Source organism: Brienomyrus brachyistius, chromosome 13 (genome assembly GCF_023856365.1).
Source record: "Brienomyrus brachyistius isolate T26 chromosome 13, BBRACH_0.4, whole genome shotgun sequence".
NCBI classification, from domain to species: domain Eukaryota; kingdom Metazoa; phylum Chordata; class Actinopteri; order Osteoglossiformes; family Mormyridae; genus Brienomyrus; species Brienomyrus brachyistius.
Window position 1 is genome coordinate 24,439,286 of NC_064545.1, and position 14,226 is coordinate 24,453,511.

The 14,226-nt window shown below is 43.9% G+C and overlaps 2 protein-coding genes and 1 long non-coding RNA gene across 10 annotated transcripts; 2 read left to right on the forward strand and 1 right to left on the reverse strand.

Moving 5' to 3' along the window:
- Window positions 1-26: 26 nt before the first annotated feature.
- Window positions 27-10,155, forward strand: tsnaxip1 (translin-associated factor X interacting protein 1). Of its 6 annotated transcripts, XM_048972837.1 has the most exons (14): window positions 27-84; window positions 691-779; window positions 1,018-1,120; window positions 1,366-1,466; window positions 1,580-1,706; window positions 2,333-2,426; window positions 2,628-2,824; window positions 5,224-5,353; window positions 5,694-5,854; window positions 6,409-6,568; window positions 7,756-7,889; window positions 9,030-9,139; window positions 9,329-9,452; window positions 9,533-10,155. In XM_048972837.1, exons 2-14 carry the CDS (start codon window positions 718-720, stop codon window positions 9,596-9,598), a joined length of 1,569 nt encoding a protein of 522 aa, XP_048828794.1. In that variant the 5' UTR covers window positions 27-84; window positions 691-717; the 3' UTR covers window positions 9,599-10,155. The 6 variants fall into 6 exon arrangements, with proteins under 6 accessions (XP_048828794.1, XP_048828798.1, XP_048828795.1 ...); XM_048972841.1 differs by lacking the exon at window positions 27-84 and having other exon boundaries at window positions 91-779; window positions 1,580-2,245; XM_048972838.1 differs by lacking the exons at window positions 27-84; window positions 7,756-7,889 and adding an exon at window positions 6,941-7,062 and having other exon boundaries at window positions 91-779.
- On the reverse strand, window positions 3,137-3,723 carry LOC125706252 (uncharacterized). 3 transcript variants are annotated; one of them, XR_007381953.1, is made up of 4 exons: window positions 3,661-3,723; window positions 3,395-3,508; window positions 3,243-3,356; window positions 3,137-3,204 (listed from the first exon to the last, which is right to left on the reverse strand). It is a non-coding gene; the product is annotated as an uncharacterized LOC125706252 (long non-coding RNA). The 3 variants fall into 3 exon arrangements; XR_007381954.1 differs by having other exon boundaries at window positions 3,183-3,280; window positions 3,395-3,470; XR_007381952.1 differs by having other exon boundaries at window positions 3,183-3,280.
- LOC125706251 (THAP domain-containing protein 11-like) lies at window positions 9,588-13,707 on the forward strand. The gene is made up of 2 exons (XM_048972842.1): window positions 9,588-9,682; window positions 10,674-13,707. Exon 2 carries the CDS (start codon window positions 11,885-11,887, stop codon window positions 12,686-12,688), a length of 804 nt encoding a protein of 267 aa, XP_048828799.1. The 5' UTR covers window positions 9,588-9,682; window positions 10,674-11,884; the 3' UTR covers window positions 12,689-13,707.
- The last annotated feature ends 519 nt before the right edge of the window (window positions 13,708-14,226 follow it).

Sequence of the window (14,226 nt, forward strand, 5' to 3'; positions counted from 1 at the left end):
TGTTCACGCATGCGGAAGAGGGGGAGGGGCAATGTAGTTTATTTAACGGGTCAAACTCGAGCGCACTGCTTCAAGTTTTACTTGGTGAGGTTTTACCTGACACAACAACAAAACCGGGTTGTTGTTTCCAAATTAAAAATTGATCGGATAAATGTTAGGTTTATGTCAGCAAAGCTACTTTACTTCACTCACTGGAAAATATCGGGGAAAATGTTTATTTCGTATGCGAGTTAGGTAAACGACATAAAATCAATGACGGTCTTTAGCTATATGTTTAGAGTTTATTATATTATTCAAAAAATAAGCAGCTAATATCAGTCGTATATTATCACTTTAAATTCACATTACCATCAATAATCACGATAAAAGAAATTTAAATAACAAAAAATTAACAACACATTTTACGTATCTTAATAGCCATCTAACTAGTTAAAAATGACCTGTGCATTATGAGGTGTTCAATACAGTGGATATAATAAATACTCGTATCTAAAGCATAAAAGTCTAGTATCTAAAAATGCGCAAGCCTTCGCGGAGGACATCTTTTAGAGGTCCTGTTTGGGTCCTTCGTCTCTATGGCAACATCCTAAACACGGGACGCTAATAGCGGTTCAGTCACCAACCTCTGAAACAAGTAGAGTTTTTTTTTTGTTTGTTTGTTTTAAAATCGAACTTATTATTACTGTTTAGGAGGTAGTATCACGCGGACACAAGCAGATGTCGGTGCAACAAGAAACCGGGTTTCCTCCGTTGCAAGTGTCGGAGAAGCAGGACAGAAGGTTATATTTTTGCATGTATATGTGGGTTACTTTGTTGAATGTTACAGTACCTGTACGTGTTATTCTGTTACAGATGATAGTAATTTGTGAGCAAATGGCGCAATTATTAATGATAGTTGCTTTCCATTTCGCTCTCAAAAAGGAATCGCATTAAGCTTTGTTTTTATTCAGCTGATGAAATAATTTGTTCAATATGTCGTTGCAGTCAATTCATAATATATTAACTATTTTCCCACAGATTTTCATCAGGCAATCTACGTGTTAATGGGCAAAGTGAAAAGTTGGTTCTTCTGCAACCAATTACTTTACCCCGAGGGTCTGCGTTAATGAAACAACTACGTGTGAGTAATGACATAAAGCACGAAGATCTCCTCTACTTTTTAGCTTACAATGTCTAATGATTTGCAAAGAATGCAGTACTCTGCTTATCTTGATTGCTGTGATCTGTGTTTAGATGAAACTTCAGTGCCCTGACTATCCGCTCCTCCTTAAAGGAACTGAAGTGGAAAACAACTGTTAATTTGTAATTTTATCTAATTGTTCATGACTTTGAAGAAAATGAAAATTCCCCTTGCCATGTTTCAAGGTTGTGGGTACCTCAGGCTGTCTCAGTACCTGGCCTGCCCATGTGACCTCACAGATTCTTCAGCAACGGCAAAAGGACCTGTCACTGGGGTTGAATCACAGGTATGGACCGCATCATGAAGTTGTTGGCTACATATCTGTGTGATTATTTTTTTTTAAACTTCTGTTACATTTGCTGTATTCACATATTGATTAACATCTGTGCTGGGCTGCAGCTTTGCTAAGGAGGTTGGGGGAGTGAGGGGAAAACCACGGTTCCTGCAGATGCTAGAGCGTTACCTAAGGTTGGAACTACAAACCCTGAATCCCCATCATCCCAAAGTTCAGGAGAGCAGACTGCAGGTCCTGTAGCACCTATCGACTCCAGGCCCCGGCCCATACACTCTCACAGACCAATGAAACTCGCTCCATATCACTTCTTTGCCATATTGATTTTGAAATATAAAAATGGAAAATAATTCCAAGTATCATATAACATATCATATAAAATAAATAAAGTGCAGTGACTTATTGTCATTCACTCCTGTTTGTTCCTTTGTTGTGTTGCATAGGGTTTTATGTAGCTCCTAGATGCCACACAGTCAGCTAGTATTTCTTATCCAGTTTCAGTGAGCCCTGTGATGAGCTGGCGATGGTACAAAGGTGAAATGTGAGCCTGTTGCCACATACTGTCCTGGCAGAACTACAAAAGAGGACCCTTATGTCATTATCTTGCTTTATCCCATTCTCAAACCACATAAAACACTAGCATGGAAGTCTTTACAATGGCTTGTAAAATGTGCTTTCTTTCAAAAAAGAAAAAAAATCTATATTTTTTTCCCCCCATAAGAATAAAATCTACAACCTGAACTTCTGTTCTCATGGGAGCCAGAGGCACAGAGGTAGCTGTCCTGCCCTTTGCTCTTTGCGGTCAGGAGCTACTTCTTCTGCATGCTTATTCTATGCCTGCTGGCACGTCTGTGGCACAGGTTTACCGGGAAGTTTTTGACTGCTTTATCGAGGACCTGAAAACCTACAAGCCGCTGCTGTCTGCCATCAAAAATGAGTATGAAGTTACATTAGGTATGGCTTATGCATGTATTAAAATCTCCCTGAGTGTTTATCATGCAGCTAAACATCTTTAGTCAAGGATAATATTAAGCTTTGACAGCTAGCCAAAATGATTCTCACTACTAATTATATATTACTACTCATACTTAATATAGATAATTTTCTTGTGGAGATTTCTCGTGAGTTTCCCGACGTTCCAGAATATTCTCTCAGCACATCTGCAGGATCAGATCCGAGAGCTGGAGCCCCTGCGAGCACAACTGGTCATAGTGTCAGAGCGGTGTGAGCAGCGTGTCCTGGCCCTGCGTGAGGAGGAAAGGTCGGAGGTCAATGCCCTCAAGCAGGAGGCTCAGTGTCTGCAGAAGATCATTGACGAAATGAGGGAGCAGCAAGACATTCTGCAGACTCAGGTATTTCACCTGTCTGCACACACAGGGTCTGTACTGACCTGGATTAACCTGATACCACCTACAGCACACACAGGGCCTGTACTGACCCAGTATAATCTGATACCTCCTTCAGTATACCCAAGGACTGTACTGACCCGGTTTAACCTGATACCTCCTTCAGCATATACAGGGATTGTACTGGCCTGGTTTAACCTGACAACTCCTATAGCACACACAGGGACTGTACTAACCTGACAGCTCTTACAGCACACACAGACTGTACTAACCTGGCAGCTCTTACAGCACACACAGGGACTGTACTAACCTGACAGCTCTTACAGCACACACAGGGACTGTACTAACTTGACAGCTCTTACAGCACACACAGGGACTGTACTAACCTGACAGCTCTTACAGCACACACAAGGACTGTACTAACCTGACAGCTCTTACAGCACACACAGGGACTGTACTAACCTGACAGCTCTTACAGCACACACAGGGACTGTACTAACTTGACAGCTCTTACAGCACACACAGGGACTGTACTAACCTGACAGCTCTTACAGCACACACAAGGACTGTACTAACCTGACAGCTCTTACAGCACACACAGGGACTGTACTAACCTGACAGCTCTTACAGCACACACAGGGACTGTACTAACCTGACAGCTCTTACAGCACACACAGGGACTGTACTAACCTGACAGCTCTTACAACACACACAGGGACTGTACTAACCTGACAGCTCTTACAGCACACTCAGGGACAGTACTAACTTGACAGCTCTTATAGCACGCACAGGGACTGTACTAACTTGACAGCTCTTACAGCACGCACAGGGACTGTACTAACTTGACAGCTCTTACAGCACACACAGGGACTGTACTAACTTGACAGCTCCTATAGCACACACAGAGACTGTACTAACCTGATTTAATCTGACAACTCCTACAGCACATACAGAGATTGTACTGACCTGGTTTAATCTCACAACTCCTACAGCACACACAGGGAATTTACTGACCCAGCTTAATCTGACAGCTCCTACAGCACACAGAGACCATACCGCACATAGGAAGCCCGGTTCACACCCTAGTGTGCTGTCCAAGCAGAGAACCATTTTAATATCTCCATGTGGTCAGTAGCGTTCGGTTGAGTCACAAATCTGCCCCAGCCAATAGGCCCTGCTGAGATCCGGAGCATGCTGACAGGAGTTCTCTGCTCTGCTAGCCGCTACAAGGTCTGCCCACACCGGCACACCGCGGCTCTGCCTCATCGCTGCTATTTTTAGTTCCAGATGCTTTTGTGTGTTTGCTTAAAGCAGGCAGCCTGAGTCGTGAGACCTTCCTCTTTGTCTCTTTGTGGATGTGTCTGGTGGTGACGCTTCAGAAATCTACTCAGAAAGACAAGGATGTGTTCAGGCCTGTTTCAGTGACTGACTCTTGACTGGGTGAGGGTGTCGGAAGAGCTGAGGTTTCATGCAGTGGAGACTGCATGACCAAGGTCTGGAGGGTGGGGTGCAGTGGGGACACTCTGGGGACATGGACGGTGCAAAAAGTGTTGATCTTAGAACACTTTTCTCGCATTTTTGTGAGAAAAGGAGAATTTTAGTGGTTGGTAGGATCATTGCCAGGGCTGTAAAGCCCCCCTAAAATGTTCTGTAGCCCCCCCCCAGCCACAAATAAATGTACACTAATTAGTTTAATGTGTTCTCATTCATTTTCATCATAATCAGACCCCCCTAGTAAACATTTTGCCTGCCTTTTCATAAATCTCACGGTTACCCAAATTGCATGAATATACACAAATCATAGCCATAATTACAGTGTAATATAAGAAAATATGGTGCTTTTATTTTGGGCCCTTAGCAGAATGAAGTTGGTGACAGGCTTTATTTTCCTTCCTTAGATTCTCTGCCCATTTTACTGTCGCCCCTCCCAATACACTGGGGCAGCCCCTGGGAACACAAAAAGGAAATAACATTTATACTACTTAATTTACAGTCCGTACTGTAACTCTGAGGCATGATTGTTTTCCTGTCTGTTCTCTCTCCTGTAAGGATTTAAAGTTACAAACAAGAGCAACAGTAAATAAACTGTAGATTTAATCAGTATGTCTCAGCTCTGCAAAGCATATTAAATGCTGCGTCCCTCGCACTGGGGAAAGAAGTAATCAAGTTTAGGGCAGAATAATGGGCAGTTTGTGAGTATTTAGCCTGTGGTCAGAAAAAGATAGATGCTGCCTGTTCTCATATGATCACAGGAGCCTGGGTGCGGATCCCAAGGGTTTTACGCCCCACCTGAACTGCAACTGACAGCGGCTGAAAAGAGCTCGCAGGGAGCCTTATTTCTGAGTTTTAGCGGGCAAGAAAGCGTGTTTTTTTCAGGCATCATATCGTTCTCTGTATCTGCGTAGGTCCGTGTCCTGCAGAGGGATTTGGCTGATCAGTACCTGGCCTATCGTCAAGAGCACGAGGCCCGCAGGCTGCTCATCGCCGGCACCGGCAATGCGGGCCACAGGCCAGGGGAGGTTCAAGTGAAGCGGGGTAGGGGGCGGGGCCACACACCCAACGATCCAATCGGTGTCAAACAGTTACGGTAATGGCTGAAAAAAGGCTTTGCCACAGGTAGTACGATCCTCTGTGCCACCCAAGTTGATCTGGTGCAGCAGATGGTGTAGTGGGTAGGGACTGATAATCTGGATGGTTAAGTAGGTTGTGATATAGGGCTGCAAAGCAAGGTACTTAAATGGTACTAAAAAGGTTATTACTGATGCAGAGTATATAATGGAGTATAAATAAAGTTTGTTCATAGCCCCAAGTACCATAGTGAGCTCATAAACATGCTCCGACATATACACCGCCCCCCCCTGACCCCCCCATGCAGAATACGACCCTGCCGAAATGAAGCAGGAGCTGACTGTGTGCCGCCAGGATCTGACCCGGGTCCGAGCGGAGATGGAGCGTCTGCGAGCTGAGTATGCGGACATGGTGCCCCACAGAGACTGGCAGGCTTTGCACTGCGCCCACCAGGAGAGCCAGCTGAGGGTAGGGGGGCTGTACCTATCCACGGGCCTCTGCATGAGAACGCTGTTCTGTGCTTAAGGGTGGGACCCTGGACAGTCTAGTGATGATAGCACCAGTTCCCAGTGATTTGGGATTGATCAAGGCAATGAGATTACCTCTCTCCGTAGTACACATAACAGAATGGAGGAGGTATGTGACTCAGCAACCTGGAAAGCTGTGCCCGAAATCAGACGATCACTGGTTCAAATTAACGTTTTATAATAATAATTATTATTATTATTATTTGTTATTGGTTGATCACTTGATCATGATTTAACCATTGGGTACTTGAGCAAGACCCTTAACCCCAGTTGTTCAGGCACTGCGTGACTCTGCTTCCTCATTAATATATTGCTTTGGACAAAAGCGTCTGCTTAATAATTAAATAAATAAATAAAGAAAGAAAGAAATTTCTTTATCTGAAACTGGAGTCTTACCTGTTTTTCTTGTGTATCACTGTATGTTTTCCAATGAGATTTTAAAGTTTTGATTAGGAGGATTTAATAATTTCTTGTTCCTGACTATCCTCTTCCTAGCTGCAGACGCTGCATACAGACTTCGATCAGCTCAGGGCCGAGTACGATACGCTGTTGGAGGTGCACGGCCAGGTCTCTCCGCAGCGGGGCCACCTCCGGAGGGAGCCGAAGATGCTGCAGGATGCTGTCGTCCCTCCTCCCCACCGGGAAGAAGGCACAGGTGTGAGAGACACCCCCGCTGGGAGGAGATATGAAAAACTTAAATGCTGCACTTCCCTCATGGCTCACCCCCCCAGCGCTCAATTTTGTATTTGTTTCCTTTTATCAAACTTTATTTTTGGATGCGAGTGCAGGTTTGTTTCCATGGTAATATTTAGGACACAGTCCTTGGTTCAGTGCTTAGGATTCTTTAGAATCAGACCCTCCTATAGGTCCACGTTACTGCCTGGATGTAACTTTGCGGTCTGCCCTTTATTCACAACCCGCTAACAGTCCCCTGTTAGCATGATCCAACAACACTGGCAGAGCTCAATCTGCACGGTTCAGCCCCAGACACCCGTATCATTGTGGGCACGTGGCGACCTGCTCACAGGTCCCATCATCTTAGATCTACTCTTGGAGAACCAGTCCAGCCAGCAGCTGAAGGGGATCCTCCTGGAGAAGCAGGGACAGAGGACCGCAAACCCAGACAGGGAGGAGATCTTCACTGACCTGGTACTTCTCAACCATAACCATAAAGGTTCCATTGTGGCTTTTATCCAAAGGGACTTGCAGCTTTAAGCATAAATCCAATTGGATATTGGACTTGGGTAGTTTGCCTTTAAGCAAGGAGCTACAGAAAATCCAAGGAAACTCTGGATCACCAGTCCATGTCCTTACCTCCTACCCTGCTCTGTTCCCCTTGAATATGAATAATCGCCAGGAGAAATGTGTAAGTTACTCTGGATAACAGAAGGCACTGGGCACAAGGTACGGGGGAACCCAGGATTCCATGCCACTGCATCACAGGCACACTCTTGTAGAGAAACCAGTCGACAGAGAAACCTTGTCTCTGGGCTGTAAGGGGAGCTGCGGCAGGCAGAGGAACACTAACTGGGAGAGAACATGCAAAACCCACCCACAGCTCTGGAACTGTACAGCGTCTGCCTTAACCGTGGAGCCACCACACAAGTCCGAAAAAAATTTAAATGTGAGGCTCGCAGCACCTCTGGGCTACAGGCACAGAAATGATTCGGGGTCCCTGAGCTCAGGTCAGAGTCAGACAGCACTCAGCTACTCAGGAATCATGTCATATTTGACATGTGATGTTCAGTCTGAATGAGAGCTCATTCATGAGCCAAGCCATTCAGTTAGCATTCATGCCTTTAAGTCTCCAGTTGATGCAGTGCTTTGCTTGTTTTTGAGAAGTAGCTCCCTCTACTGCCCATCTGGGGTACTGCAGACAGTGTTCCTGTCCACCTGCCGTTTACGAGGAAGCTGAAGAATTTGAAGCTCGATTTGCCAGATTTAGTGAACATCCTACAGCCACTGCAGATGAGGAGGTATTTTCATTCATTGTATTTCCTGAATAAGTCTAAATATAACAACCAACACTTTAACATAACAATCAAGATTGTATCTGTCCACCCATTTCCATTACTGTTTATCCAAGGTAGGGCAGTATTGCGCCTGAAGTCAAACTGCAGGAACCACAAGGTCGGGGATCCCCTGCACAGGATACCGATCCACCACAGGCTCTACACAGAATCACACACTAAGGACAATGAACACACATCACTTCCCCTAAACTAAACCCACAGAAAGCCAGGCAAAAACCAAACCTTAATCCCAATCAAACTCAAATTCCCAAAGGTTTGCTACATTTCTACTCACTAGGCCACCATGTTACCCTATTAAGATTTTATCACTTACTGTATCTTCATTAATATATATCTGACTATGAAGCAACATTTTCGGTTTTTCGCTGGTTCGTTTTAAGGCCTTTAGACCCCTTATGGCATTAAGAACCTTTAAACATTTGAGGTAGAAGATTCGGGGAGCAGGCTGGAGACCGGGCCTGCGGCCTGGTGGGCGCCTGCTGTACCATTTTGTTTCTCTGTTCTATGACATTTTAACAGGCAAAGTGAGCAGATGATTACCAGTCGATATTGTGGGGGATATGGGCTGAGAGCAGTGGGAAGGACAGCAGTTCATATCTAAGCTGACCCGGCGTGTGGAGGGTTTACATGTTCTCTCCGTGTTGTCATTGCTCTGGGGTCTCTGGTGCTCCCCTAAAGTACAAAAACATGCTACGGTGAATTGGAGGTACCAAATAGTCTCTAGGTATGAATGGTGTGTGCACTGTGATGGGATGACACTGCATCCTGGTGATTCCCTGCCTTGCATCCATTGTTTCCAGGATAGTCTCTGGACCTCTGAAACCCTGTATAGGACAAGGGGTATAGAAGATGGATGGATCGATTTTAGCTATGCAGTAGTTTGGAGGGTACATTAGTAGACACTGTCCCAGGACTGCACTACATTGTATGCTACTATTATTGTAATGCATTTCATGTTGAAACTCCACATACCATTAATGTGGCCCTCTACTTACCCTGGACTGCTTCAGTAAATATACTGTACAAGTGAGTATCAGCTTGTAGTACATAGACTGTGATCGCAATGATGTGTGTGACTGACAGGTGGATGAGAGTGTATACCACAGACAATCCAGCATATTCTCTCATCTGCTGAAAGAGTTTGTCAACATCGACACTACCAAGAGTGGAACGCTCACCATTCGAGAGTTCAGGTGAGGACTTCTGTCAGAGTACAGGTGTTGGGGGGGGTGGGGGTGGGCAGGTTAGGGTCAGTGCAAGATGCATATACTACCAGACTGGCTCTTGGGTGATTGGTGAGGATTAAATATACAGGGGAGTTGCAAATATAAATGGGGATGTCTGTTAAATCGTAAGGAGGGCTGTCGGTTTGCACTACACAGTGAATCCTTGCAGAGGGCCTTGCCACTGATAGGAGAGGATGACCTTAAAGAGCTGGTGAAAGCTGCCCAGTCTGAGATGGACGACAGTGAGGATGTGATTTCCTATCAGACCCTCTGCGCAGAGGTAATAGATCATTCAGAGTATGTTGTAAAAAATCCCACCTGGTAACTAGCAGCATGACCGAATGTGTTTTTGCTTTGCAGCATTCTGACAGACTACAAACAGGCTTCCTTCGTGTGCTGATGAAGCAGGCGGACACACAGAGATAACTGTGCAGCTGAAGTTCAAAGGGCAAAGAGAGTCTGTTCAATTGGCACATTGACCCAGTGCTGTGACATTAACACTGATTTGAGGTTAGTGCTTTGGGAGAATATGCATAGATACAGAGATCTTTCATTCAGAAGGAGCTGATGTGGACTTATTTTCAAGGGGCACTTAGAAAAGCATGATGTCTGCTTAAATATCTGATGGTGAAGTGATTTATTTAGTTTCACATTCCTTTCGAAAACAGAAAAGTTAATACTGACAATCCCAGAAAGGCCTTCCAGAGTACTGACCCATCTCTCAACCAGGCCCAGTCAGCAGAGTGTTCCAGGTGCCCCCAGACCAGTTGGACTATTCTGTTGCCCCCCCAATTCAGTGTCTTGCGGAGGTTGATGTTAGCTTGGTAGGACCCCTACTGCCACAGACTAATACTAAGGCAGACGCCAAAAGTTCACCCATGCCTTCAACATTGTGAAAATGATGTCTTGACCACAGCTGAATGTCACTATTTTAGTTCTATAATTTATCTTAAAGAAAATATAACAATAAAATGTAAAGTTTTTATTGTTTGAGATATTCAATGTCCTCGTGAAACCTTTCAGCATGCTCATCAGTGAAGATACCAGTATGCACAGGGACGAATTCCAAATCTGAATGGATCTTCTGTGATGTTACATTCCTTGAACTTATATGCCTGAAGGGTGTTGTTGGCCAACTGGATACAGTCTGGTGCCCTGCAATTTTTCAACATCTCGGGATGTCTTCCATGTGACTCTCAGGCCTCCTTGGAAGTTCTTCAAACTGCCCATTGTTGACCTGTTTCATTTGTGGGCCAATGAAAATGCCTTCTTTAACCATTAGAGAAATTAATCAAGTTATGTTTCAGCTGTGAGTGACAGACATGATGATATCTGGTGGCAGTGGACCCCATCTTTGCAATCCTGAACCCAGTAATTCTGCCAGATTCTTTGATAGTCCCAAGCTCCATACTCAGAATGAGATATCAGATGAGGCCAACTGGATGCTAGCGGTGCAAAACCTGGATCAGTGTCATCTTTCATGTCTAGTTTGCTCCTCTAGGTACCATGTCTCCAGTGCCAGTGCCTGCAGTTGTCATGTGAAGGGAGATTAAGGTATTCAGTTATTTTTTATTATTAACAGAGAACCCAGGCAAATTAGTCATGTGCTACAGGATCCTTCTGCTCTTGGCAAATCTTGAAAATTTTACGCCTCTAAATGTAAGATCTCAGATCGACACCATATAGTGCACAACAAAAGTATATATAAAGGTAATGCTGGGTATGCATCATGTAAACTGTTAAAAACATCCGGTGTGCTTCAGCAAGCCTAAATATGCCTGTACCTTTATTAACTGGTATAATGAATATATGCAGTTTTCAAAAAATCTTTGTGTAATATGGAAATTCCATGTTTATTAAGAGATTAGCAGGCGAAAATCGAATCAATGTAACCAGATGTATTGAGAAAACGAAACCTGTCCAATTTTCCGCACGTCTATAATTGCGTGTGGGTAAAAAAAGCATCGTGGCATCAATTGGATTGTGGGAGTTGTAGTTTGATACGCTTGCTTTGTGTCATTCAACCCGCACGCTTTGTGTTGACGTAATGATATATTTTTGCTAGTTTCTGATCAAATATAGAAGTGTTCTTGTTAATTGAATGAATATATGTATTCTAGTAAAACAAGTATATATTTGTTTTTTAAAAAAGAATTTTAATGTTGAAATATTCGTGCACAGTTCGTTCGGCGCTGCAGGCTACTGAATCCATAACGTAGTTTGAAAGGCATGTAGGCGCGAAGTAGTGAAGAATATCCAAAAGAACGGACAATGCAGAAAGCAAATGATGCTTATCGGCTGTTAACTAAATATGTGCAAATTTCTAAAACTTCACGGGTAGAAGGTTTAAAAATTCATTCATTTACTTGAGTATATTTTAAAATATGCATGCTGTTTCAATCACCACCAATACAAGACAACTGTCTGTTGCAGGTAAATCACCGTGTTTCTTTTCACATCGACGCAAGTTGGAGCATCTCGTTAATGCATTTCAAAACATAAATTAAACCTCCGAGTATCGGGTTCATGTTTTATATATTTATCAGTTTATTTGATTTGGAAAACAAAACAGGAAGTTGTTAGCATTGTGGGACGTGTAGTTCCGCTCTGGAGCAGCTGGGCTTGATAACGGCGCGCTGAGGAGCGAAACAAAATGAAATAAAAGAAACTTTACCTGGATTTCTGCTCATCGAGCTAGATACCGAAATAAGAATGCCGGGCTTCACCTGCTGCGTCCCGGGCTGTTACAGCAACTCGCACAGGGACAGGGATCTGCGATTCTATACCTTCCCAAAGGATACGGTACAGAGGGAGATCTGGCTGAAGAACATCTCCCGGGCCGGGGTCAGCGGCTGCTTCAGCACCTTCCAGCCCACCACCGGCCACCGGGTCTGCAGCATTCACTTCGCGGGCGGTCGGAAGACTTATAGCGTTCGGGTGCCGACACTTTTTCCGCTAAGGGGAGTCAACGAGAGAAAGAACAGGAGAGGCAGGAAAGGTAAAGTGTCCGCCACCCTCCCTGTCATCACCAGCGTAGTTTCCCTTTCTGCAAACACTGGTGCGGAGCTGAGCGCCGCCAGCCCGGAGGTCGGTGTCGACGTGCTGCCAAGCGCGGGCAAAGTGGTGAAGAATGGCCAGAACGGACAGGCCGCCGATCCCGCCGAGGTAACTGTGCAGGGCGACGGTTCGTGTTTGGCCGCGACGGCGAGCGATCTGCAGGCGGCCACGGGAGCCGCCAGCGCCGTGGCGCTGCAGCCGAGCGCTCGGTACACCGTGCTGGACCTGTGCACGCTCGGGGCGCTGGATCACCCTTACTCGCTGAACACCGGCACCACCGCGGCCGAACTGCTGAAGAAGCTCAACGAGCAGCGGGACATCATCGCCTTGCTGGAGATTAAGATGAAGGAGATGAAATCCACCATCCGTCAGCTTAAAGTAACTGAAGCGAAACTGAAGGAGGAAGTGAGGGAAAGAGATCTGATGCTCTCCGGGGCTGCTGTTCGGAAGAAAGTGTGATATGAATGAAAGACATTAAGTGGGATACTCCGCAGTTTGTTACGAACAACATTTTTTAGGGGTTACCAAAACAAAAGTGAGCCGTCTTTTGTATAGAATATTCACAGCTGGTTTAGATGAGAATTTCAAGGTTTTTTTTCTTTGAAATGCCTTTAGCTACTAATACTAGTTTCTCCCAGGCATAGTGTAGTACGGTAGCATACATTTTTAGTGCGCAGTTTTCATATCACTCGTGTTCCAGTCGAACTGAGATTGTACATCAAAAAACCCTGTTTGCGATCACCAAATGCATTTGCTTTATAAAAGCATAAGATTTTGTCATCTTCAAGTGAACTGTGATGTAAACGTGCTGAAAGGTTTAAAAGACAAACAAATGAAGGTGAAAAGGACATGCTACTTCATGTATTTATATTTTTGTGTAATTATTTTTTATGTATGCAATTTGTCAAAAGTCGTTTTAACAGCAAATATACAATCAATTCCTTCTGCACTTAAAGTAAAATTTAGTCATTAGGAACTTGCTTGTTGAATTTCAATAAAGTTTACTAACATTGTGATTTTGTGCAAAGAAAACGTAAATATTGTTTGTCCTCTTGCTCTTCAGCAAACCTAAACTGTAGCATGATTGTCCAGTCATCTTCATGATTCTACCATTATAAAGCTTTTTATATATACCAGCTTGATATAGTTTATATTTGCAGTTACAATTAATGTTTTAATTATCCATTAACATTGGTTTATGATCCTTCACCAGCTTACTTCAGAATCATATTTAATACTTTGTTTCCGTCCTCTGTGTTTAAATGTATGCCAGCCAGCTGTGTACATTATATGTATATGTTCGTTATACCTGCTGTGTAGCTTATCACAAATTGCATATTTACAGTCAAGGGGATTTATTCAGTAAAGGGTCCCTATCATGAGTCATGCTTTTAAGAAGGGTGGATTGAAGTAACTGTAGCTAAGTAAGCATTCACTTTGTAAGAAAGACGTGGACTTAATAAAAAAATATTCTTCAATATTATAGAATGTACAGCTTTTTCATGTACAGTAAACAGCAGAATGCAACACTTGCCGAAGTTGGGCATGTATTTTGTGCATGTGGTAGATTATTTAGTGAGGTGCTTAGTGTAAATATCTGACATATGGAACTAAATAAGGTCAAAGCTATGCGCACTGGATGTAGCGTTCGTCGTCTTCTCCATAGCATTTGTCTTCGATGACTGAAACTCACGATAATATGTGATGATCAAGCTAATTACTCTTATGCTTTTCTTGAGTCAGTGCATTATGAAATGAAATTGACTTTAGTTTTAAACTGAAAGTATCCCATATAGGGTGTCCCTGGCTTTGATCCCTGAGATAGGCCGCCGGCCTGCCATGATAAGTGGTTACGGGAGACTCATGGATGGACATGCCGTGTTTATCTCGATTGGAATTTCATTCTGACAGCCAGACAGAACAAATGTACATGCAATTTAACCCAAACAATTTTTGTTAAATGCTTTGTTTTCAAGGCATTAAGTTAATACGAATAA

Bases quoted from the DNA above. Each gene is read 5' to 3' on its own strand.
- tsnaxip1 (XM_048972837.1), top strand. From the start codon at position 718: ATGTCGGTGCAACAAGAAACCGGGTTTCCTCCGTTGCAAGTGTCGGAG. The intron at 780-1,017 runs GTTATATTTTTG...ATTTTCCCACAG, and splicing joins TCGGAGAAGCAGGACAGAAG to ATTTTCATCAGGCAATCTAC. The intron at 6,569-7,755 runs GTGTGAGAGACA...GTTTTTGAGAAG, and splicing joins CCACCGGGAAGAAGGCACAG to TAGCTCCCTCTACTGCCCAT.
- LOC125706251 (XM_048972842.1), top strand. From the start codon at position 11,885: ATGCCGGGCTTCACCTGCTGCGTCCCGGGCTGTTACAGCAACTCGCAC.